The 8,331-nt window shown below is 35.0% G+C and overlaps 3 protein-coding genes and 1 non-coding gene across 4 annotated transcripts in view; 2 read left to right on the top strand and 2 right to left on the bottom strand.

The window, feature by feature from the left end:
* Positions 1-1,276: 1,276 nt before the first annotated feature.
* On the top strand, positions 1,277-3,402 carry Cbr-nhr-218 (the record flags this gene model as incomplete). The annotated part of the gene is made up of 8 exons (XM_002638180.1): positions 1,277-1,339; positions 1,392-1,495; positions 1,651-1,784; positions 2,179-2,342; positions 2,390-2,479; positions 2,535-2,747; positions 2,915-3,131; positions 3,179-3,402. 8 exons carry the CDS (start codon positions 1,277-1,279, stop codon positions 3,400-3,402), a joined length of 1,209 nt encoding a protein of 402 aa, XP_002638226.1.
* A 662-nt stretch (positions 3,403-4,064) lies between these two features.
* Positions 4,065-6,058, top strand: Cbr-str-183 (the record flags this gene model as incomplete). The annotated part of the gene is made up of 5 exons (XM_002638179.1): positions 4,065-4,259; positions 4,860-5,029; positions 5,073-5,355; positions 5,398-5,535; positions 5,873-6,058. Coding segments are annotated over 5 exons (972 nt in total), but the record flags the coding sequence as incomplete, so codon positions are not given.
* Positions 6,059-6,392: 334 nt separating this feature from the next.
* Positions 6,393-6,465, bottom strand: CBG29040. Its single transcript has one exon. It is a non-coding gene (tRNA).
* Positions 6,466-7,324: 859 nt separating this feature from the next.
* The window catches only part of Cbr-cyp-37B1, a gene marked incomplete at both ends in the record, with an annotated part of 3,610 nt that continues 2,603 nt past the window's right edge, over positions 7,325-8,331 (bottom strand). Inside the window, 2 exons of the mRNA XM_002638178.1 lie at positions 7,325-7,674; positions 7,721-7,957. Coding sequence (XP_002638224.1) covers positions 7,325-7,674; positions 7,721-7,957 — 587 coding nt within the window. The remainder of the gene's footprint in view (positions 7,675-7,720; positions 7,958-8,331) is intronic.

Raw genomic sequence — 8,331 nt, 5'->3', positions numbered from 1 at the left:
GCTCAAAGTGGACGATCCGGGTGTCGTTCTATTAGAGGTTTTACGGTAGACTTCCAAATAGTTTACGCCTAAATTTTAAGATTTTGTAAAACTTCACACTAAACAGAAATATGACCTTTGAAACTAGATTTTCTCATCTTATCGATTTTTGGAGATCTCCGAAAAAAAGGTCATGCGCCTTTAAAGAATCTTAATGAAAGCGTTTTTCAATTTTTTCCAATATTCTAAAATTCAAATTTTTGATTACAATCAAGCATCCAAATTTAGGGATTTTCAAAAAATTCTTTTAGAACTTTTGAAATATTTTAATCGCTTTTTTTTCAATTGGAATACATATTTCGTTTCAATTTCAATGATTATAAAAAACAATTCACAGAAATTTAGTTTTTAGACTTTTTTGAATCATTCTCAGCCGCTTTTGACATTTTTCAAACATTTCCTCCAACTGAAATCAGTTTTCTTTTTAAAGGAGGCCGGACACGAAAGTCTACGGGGTTTTCTCTGGGCGAGATCATGTATTCTGACGGAAAATCGTGCGATTGCGACCAATGCGCGCTACTTGACGAGCATTTATGTCTCTAAAACGATTATGAAACGAGGAGTGGGCGCCGCTTGGAAGAACGGTCACGTTCTCGCTTGTACAGTAACAGGGAGTTATGGTTTGGTGTCTATTGCTATTTTCTGACTGTACTGTGGCATATATTTAAAAAAAGAATTTTAAAAATTTTTATGTCCGGCCTCCTTTAAAATACAATTTCAATTAATTTTCCCTAGCTAAAAATCCTACCGTGTTTCCTAATGTCCCGATGTCTACCCAAATGTGTTTTGATCTTTCGTTTTTTCTTATCACACTTTTTATCTATCTTAACCAATCAAAAAATCACATACACATTCTCATGTCCAAAAAAAAGATAAAAATCGCGGCGAAAAAATATCGGAGATCTTGAAGAGAAGATAACGAAAATCTATCAGTGTGTCTTTGTCTTAGTAAGTACACAATATACAGTTTTATCGATTTTTGGGGAAAACTTTGTACTTTCTTATGTAACAGATTAGGAAGTTTGGAAAATTTTGAAATTAAAAAATCCAGACAATCAGGATTTTGTCGAAAAATTGATTTGGTAATTTCAAAATTTTTGAAACTATTTATTTTTTTGATTATAGTTCTGATTTTTGGAAACCTTACGGAAGTTGGCTTTCCAAATTTTCTGAAATTTCAAAATTTTGCATTTCTGAATTTCTTTTTTTTTTAATTTTTTTAAAGATTTCAGAAACTATGATGTCTCCCATCCCAATGACACATCTCAATCTGACAGAAGAACAACATCTCAATATGCCGGTAACAATATTTTCAAAAAATCCAGCCAAATTTTTTTTTCAAAAAATTACAGTATCTTCTACCACCGGAGCCAATTCCATGTGAAATTTGTACATATCCCAGTCATGGATATCATTTCAAAGTGATGTCTTGTAGAGCGTGTGCCGCATTTTTCAGGTAAGTGTAGTTTTACCTTACTCTAGCTCTGAATTACCGTACTTTGAAATCTCGAACTCTCTATCAATAAGTTACTGTAGCTCTGGGTTATTTCAGCCTGAAATTCTCAAATTCCTAAGTTACTTTCGATACTGTAGTTTACTGTATTTTTCCAGACGGTCCCTTCTTGCCAGGTTACGGTACATTTGCAAAGGAAGAATGAACGATTGCCCAATTGATAGTACTGTACGCTATTTTTGTAAATTGTGTCGATTTCAAAAATGTCTCAAAGCTGGAATGAACGCTGATAGTGAGTTTTTTTTATTCATTTTGGAATTTCCGAATTTCTGAATTTTATTTTTTTTTTTAATTTCCGAATGTCGGGATTTTGCAAATTACCGAATTTTTGATTTTCTCGATTTTAGAATTTTTAAAATTTTAAAATTTTTGGTTTTTCGCTTTTGCGTAGAAAAATCAGAAAATCTAAATATCTGAAAATTAATTCTTCAAAAACGGTTTTCAGAAATTTCAGAAATTAAAAAAAAAATGCTGAAATTTTTAAAGAAATATCCTTAAAAATCTCTTTTTTCTGAACCACTGAATTCTATAAAAAATCAAAAATTTACAAACAAATTATCTGGAAATAATCAGGAAAAGCCCAAAAATGACTTAAAATTAGTTGAAAAAAGTGCTGAAAATTCCAGAAATTCAACAAAATAGAGATCCAATCTCTTCAAAAGTTCCCGGAACTTCCAATGATTTCGAAGCTCCAAGTATAGATGAATCTGTTAAAAAATCGATGTTCAATGGTCCATTATACGATTTCCAGACATTTATCGCTGAAATTCGACAGATTTTTTCTGATAAAGTGATTTTCTGAAAATTCCAAATGTCCAAAAAAAATTAGATTTTCAGGAAAATTTCGATGAAAAGTTACCGCCACTTCGAGAATTGGAAAAGGGTCTTAAATTTATAAGAAGAAATCAAAAAAGGATAGATTTGAAGGTAATTTAAAAATGTCTGAAAATTTCAATAACAAATTTTTTTGAAGAATTTCCAGATTTTGGAAGAAATCAATTTTGAAATAATCACTGAAACTCGGCTGAACGTCATCAAAACATCTGCCACGTGGCTCATGTATTCTGAATTTTTTCGAGAATTAAGTGAAAAAGAGAAGATGTTGATTCTGAAAACCACGTGGCACGTTTGGGGAAGACTGGAACTTTTGACGGTGTCTGTGGAGATTTTGGGAGAGAAAGTCAGCAGGGAAAAGGTGAGATTTTTTCAAAAACTCGAAAATTCGACAATTGTTTGAAAATTAAGAGAATTCAAAAATTCAGAAAATCAGAAGTTCACAAATTCAGAAATTCAGAAATTCAGAGTTTCCAAAGAAATCAAACAGCCTGAAAATTTAAAAATGCCCAAAAGCCCAATTTCCAGGTAGTCTTTGTTTCCAAATCTCATGCTGTCTACCTAGTAGAAGTATTTCGAAATAATCTAATGGAACTGGATCCAAAGGAAGCTGAAGACGTCGACAAAGAACTTCAACCTCTATTTTTCACTGTTTTCGATGACGTGGCAAAAAAGTTGAGCATCTTGAAACCGAATCTCATTGAGCAGGCCTATCTCTTATGGCAAATGATTTGGTGTGTAGCGGGTGAGTAACTACAATTACTGGAAACTACAAAGACTACAAAATTTCAGGTAAAATTCTATATGAATCTCATTTGGAAGCCGGTGAACAATTCCTGAATTCTCTATCATCGGATCTTCATGACTTTTATAAAAATGATCTTCGGATTGTAAAATACTCGGAACGTCTTCTTCAGATGATGTCAGTTATTCGAAGTATGCAGAAGACTTATATTGATATACATCGAGTTATTGATCATGCTCATTCTTTTAGACAAGATTTTGTCATGAAATAAAATGATTTTTTGGAATTTTTGGTTGTGAAACGACCGGTTTTAAAGCGTCCGGTTGCGAAATGGCCAGTTCTAAAACATCTAGTTGAGATATGATCGGTCCTAATACGGGCGGGTTGCGAAAAAGTCAATTGATTGCGAAACGACCGGTTCAAAAACGTTTGGTTGCGAAATAACCGTTATAAAATGCCAGTTCACAAAAGACAGTTCCAAAACGTCTGGTTGTGAAATCACCAGTTCCAAAGCATTCGGTTGCGAACTTATCAGTTGCAAAATTCTCAGTTACAAATTGGTAAGTTCTGAAACGTCTGGTTCTAAAAAGTGCGGTTGCGAAACCGTCAGTTTTGCAAATCTCATTTTTTTTCCGATTTTCAAATTAGAAAAAAAAACCATCTTCCGCCTACAAATCACAACTTCAAACTCCCCTGAGACACTAAAAATTCTGAAAATTATATGTTTTTCATATTTTCGAAAAATATTTTCCATCTTTTTTTTCTGAAAATCGTGCTCAATCTATAGTCAACTTGCGAATTATCTAGTTTGTTTTCAAAAACAAAAATTTTCAGTATAAATAGCCAATTAGAAAAACTGGAAATTCGTCTGAAAATCGAAAAAAAATTTTGGCTGAAAACTTTTTGCTGAATTTTTTTTCAAAAAATAACGAAATGTCTTTTGCCTGGATATCGATACAAAATCGAATTCAACATTTTTCCACCATAATTTCGTTTTTTCTGAATTCCGTAATGATTTATTTGATTGTGATTTTTTCGCCGAAAAAAATTGGGACCTATAAATATTTGATGATATATATTTCATTTTTTCAAATGTTCTATTCGATTATGGATGTCATTTCTTTGCCGGTTAGTTCTAAAATGTCACAGTTCTATAACGTCATAGTTTTGGATTGTCATTGTTCTAAAACGTTGCAGTTCTATAACGTCGTATTTCTATAACGTCATAGTTAAATAAATTCACAGTTCTAAAACGTCGCAAATCTGTAAAGCTGCAATTCCATAACTTCACTGTTCTAACATGTCACAGTTTTGTAAACGCGCAGTTCCAAAATGTCAGAGTTCGAAAGTTTAACAGTTCCATAATGTCACAGTTTCATAATGTCGCAGTTCGATAACGAATCAGTTTTACACCGTCAAAGCGCTATGAATTTGCAGTTCCAAAATGTCATAGTTTTATAAAGTCGCGGTTTTAAAACATCACAGTTTCACAATGTGGCAGTTCTAAAACGTTACAGTTCTATTATTTTATTTTCTATAACGTCATAGTTCTACAACTACAGTTCTATAGTGTCGCAGTTTTGAAATGGCATAGTTCCATGGCGTCACAGTTCAAAAATGTTACAGTTCTGAAATGTCGCGGTTTTATACATTCGCAGTTCGAAAACCTCATAGTTATATAGTATCCCAGTTCTATAACGTCACTGTTCTATAACGTCCCATTTCCAGGTCTACCATACTGTATCCTCTGTCTTTGTAGTCTTCAAAGACATCCATGAGGAAGATTATATTCCAGTATGGGTCCATTATTGGCTTCTCGTCGTCTACACCGGATGTTATGGTTTTTGTATGGGCATTTTTGGAATTCATTTCTTTTACAGATTCTTAGCAATATATGGGTACTGTATACACTTTATGGGTACTGTAGTAACTTTTTTTTAGCCATTCCAAAATTCTCAAGACTTTCGACACCTGGAAATTGTTCCTTTGGCTCTTAATTCCCCCAATTTTCGCGTTCATTTGGGCAATTACAGTAGGCATCTGCTTCGCGCCGACTCCAGAAACTTCTCTGGAGATTCAGCAGAGTATTCTGGAATCCTATGATCTGAAAATCGATCAAATTGTGTACATTGCCGCGTTCATATGGCCTAAAAACCCAGGAACCGGAAGAAAGCAACTAAATTTGCGGCCAGCGATTGGGATAGGGATAGAGGAGCTGATAGTGGTGAGGCTATGAAGACTAGAAACTACAAAAAATAATCTTTAGGTTTCCTCACTCTCTGCGATTTTTTATTTTGGGTCTCGATGCTATTACAAGATACAGGAACATATGAAAGTGGCGATTTCAGTCAGTAAGATTACGAAAAATTTGCATAGACAACTTTTCTATGCTCTTGTAATGCAGGTAAAAAATATAGAGCTTGAAAATCATATTACAGTACCGGAAAAAAAAAATGCAAAACGAGTTTTCCACGAGAAAAGAATCGAACCCACGACCTTCCGATCCACCGACATCTCTTCTAACCCCTGCGCCACCGCGGCGCCGCGCGCCGTCGCGTTCAACAAGCGCCCGTGGCGCAGGGGTGGCGCAATAGGTGAATGGAGTGGTTTTGGATCTGAAGGTCGCGGGTTCGATTCTTTTTGGTTGGAAATTTTTTTACAAGTTTTTATGATACTGTAATGCAGGTTTTAAGTACAAGAAACGATTTTTCAGAATTTTCGAGAAATAAACCTTTTTCCAGACTGTCATTCCACTCCTCCTTCTTCACATCCCTGTTTCCGGCCTTTTTATGTTCCCAATTCTAGATTCAGATTTGGGATTTTTGACTGGCTTCGTCACTATCACTATAGCCATATACCCTGCTATTGACCCCCTACCAACCATGTTCATCATTGAAAATTATCGAAAAGCAATTTTCGGTTTTTTTAAACTCTAAAATCATTAAGAAAAACATTTTTTCCAGGATTCTTCACCGCTGTATTTTGTTGTCGAACAAGTTCTAATAAAATGGTAGAGACCAGTAGTTTTGCAGAAGGAGGTGGTCAACAAATTACAATGAGAACTTTGGCAACTTGATTTTTTCTAATTTTTGTCGTTTTATTTTGGTTTTTTTACAAAAATTTTCAGCATGTTTCTCAAGTTCCACTTTTTTCGCATAATTTTGTCAATTAATAAACTGCTTTAGCTTTCTGAATTCATTAAAAACCATTGATTACCATCACTAAATAATGCACAAAATAGCAAAAAAAGAAAAAAAATTTCGCTCCCGGGTGGGCTCGAACCACCAACCTTTCGGTTAACAGCCGAACGCGCTGCCTATTGCGCCACGGAAGCAGGCGAGAGAGGGAGGTGGGCAAGGCGTATATAAAAGAAGGGTCGGCGGAAGAGGCGCAGAGGCGCGAGGCAAGAAGTGGAGAGAGATAAGAGGAAGCGTCGAAGTGTGTACAGGGACACATACATTTCAAAACTTCTGTAACTTGCTTCAAATATTTTGGATTTTGTTGATTTTAAAGCTATAAGAAAGCTCTGTTTTCCAGCTTTCTGTTAATATAAGTATTGATTGAAAATGTTCATGGTAAGTGGCTCAAAAACAGAAAATACTAACAATATCCCTTGTTCGAAACCTAGTCCTTGAGGCTCTCAGGGATTATATAGTAGACGTAGTTTTGTTTATTTAATTAATTTCCAAAAACTTAGAAAAAGTAAGATCCCATGGGCACTATTAGCAAAACTCTAAAACGAACTAAAGTTTCTAGGTAAATGATCTAACCGCTATCAAGGCAGATGCTCTTCACTACTTGCCCCTTTTCAGCTCAACTATCTCCATTACCGTAGAAGATATAAAAAAATCTGCAAACTGCAAAAATGTAGGTGATATTATGGCAAACATTTTATCAGTTGACAAATTTTTGATATCTCTTACAGGAATCGAGATAATTGAGCGCAAAGGGCGAGAACTTTGAACTCAAGTATCTCGGTTACTCTGAGAGAATTGAAAAAATTGTCAACTGATAAAATGTAGAGAACATTATGAAAAACATTTTACCAGTTGATAACTTTTTGATATCTCTTAGAGGAATCGAGATAATCGAACTCAAAGTGCACGTATTGTATGGAGGTTGAAAATAGAGCATTTATGGTACTATTGAGGTATAAAGATGTTCAGAAAAACAAATGAAAAAAATAGAACAGGTCATTTATTATCCATTCGATGAGTGATAGTAACTGGAAATCCTAGCGAACTCTTCATAATGATTTCCGGAAGAATTTTATTGTCTTCAAATGCCACGTTGGCACTGATACGGTACTTCCGGAAGAACCATGAGATCACTGTTTTCTCTTCCATCATTGCAAATTTCTGACCAATACAATTCCGTGGTCCCGCAGAGAATGGAACATCTGAATAGGCGTGACGACTGCTCATTTTTTCTTCGGAAAAATTTTCGGGATCATAGACGTTTGGATTTTCAAAGAGAAGTGGATTTCGTTGTAGGACCAGAGGGACCAGGATGATACGGACTCCTTTTGGGAGGAAATTTCCGTCTGGCAAATTTTAGATTTTCCAATTTTCAAGTTTCGTAAAACTCACGTATCACCACATCCTTCTCCACTTTTCTTCCAAAAAATGGGACTGGTGGGAACATTCGGAGACTCTCTTTTATGCATTTTTCCAAATATTTCATTTGTTTCAAATCCTCATTTGTGCAATCCCGATCAGATCCACCAAAAATTCGATCCACTTCTTCAATAACTTTTTCTTGGATATCCGGATTATGTGCAATACACCAAAGTGTCCATCCCATAGATGCTGCAGTGGTGTCATGACCTTAAAAACTCAAAATTGAGGGGAAATAACTGAAAATTCGAGTTCTCTGTGATTTTTTTACTCCCACACACTTAGTTTGAGGTTTCAAGCGCAAAGCGTCGTAAATTTTGGTGTTTTGTGTGCAAACGCCAGATGCACCAGATTTTACGACAGTTTGAGCTAGAGCCCCCAAATTCGGAAATTAGGGGTAAAAAGGCACGCCGAATTCAAATTTCAGTATTTCAATCTTCAAATATTAATCTCTAACCGTTTTTCTATAGTTTCATGACCTGAAGAACTCAAAATTAACAAGGGAACTATCTGGAGTCGTCTCCAAGCTGCACTTCATGACCTATATCATTAGAAAGCCCATAAAATTCTGATTCGGAATATGT

The sequence above is a fragment of the Caenorhabditis briggsae genome (genome assembly GCF_000004555.2).
Source record: "Caenorhabditis briggsae complete genome, chrV, whole genome shotgun sequence".
Lineage (NCBI taxonomy): Eukaryota > Metazoa > Nematoda > Chromadorea > Rhabditida > Rhabditidae > Caenorhabditis > Caenorhabditis briggsae.
Note: the sequence above shows the minus strand (reverse complement) of the source record. Positions and strands in the feature narration are given on the sequence as shown.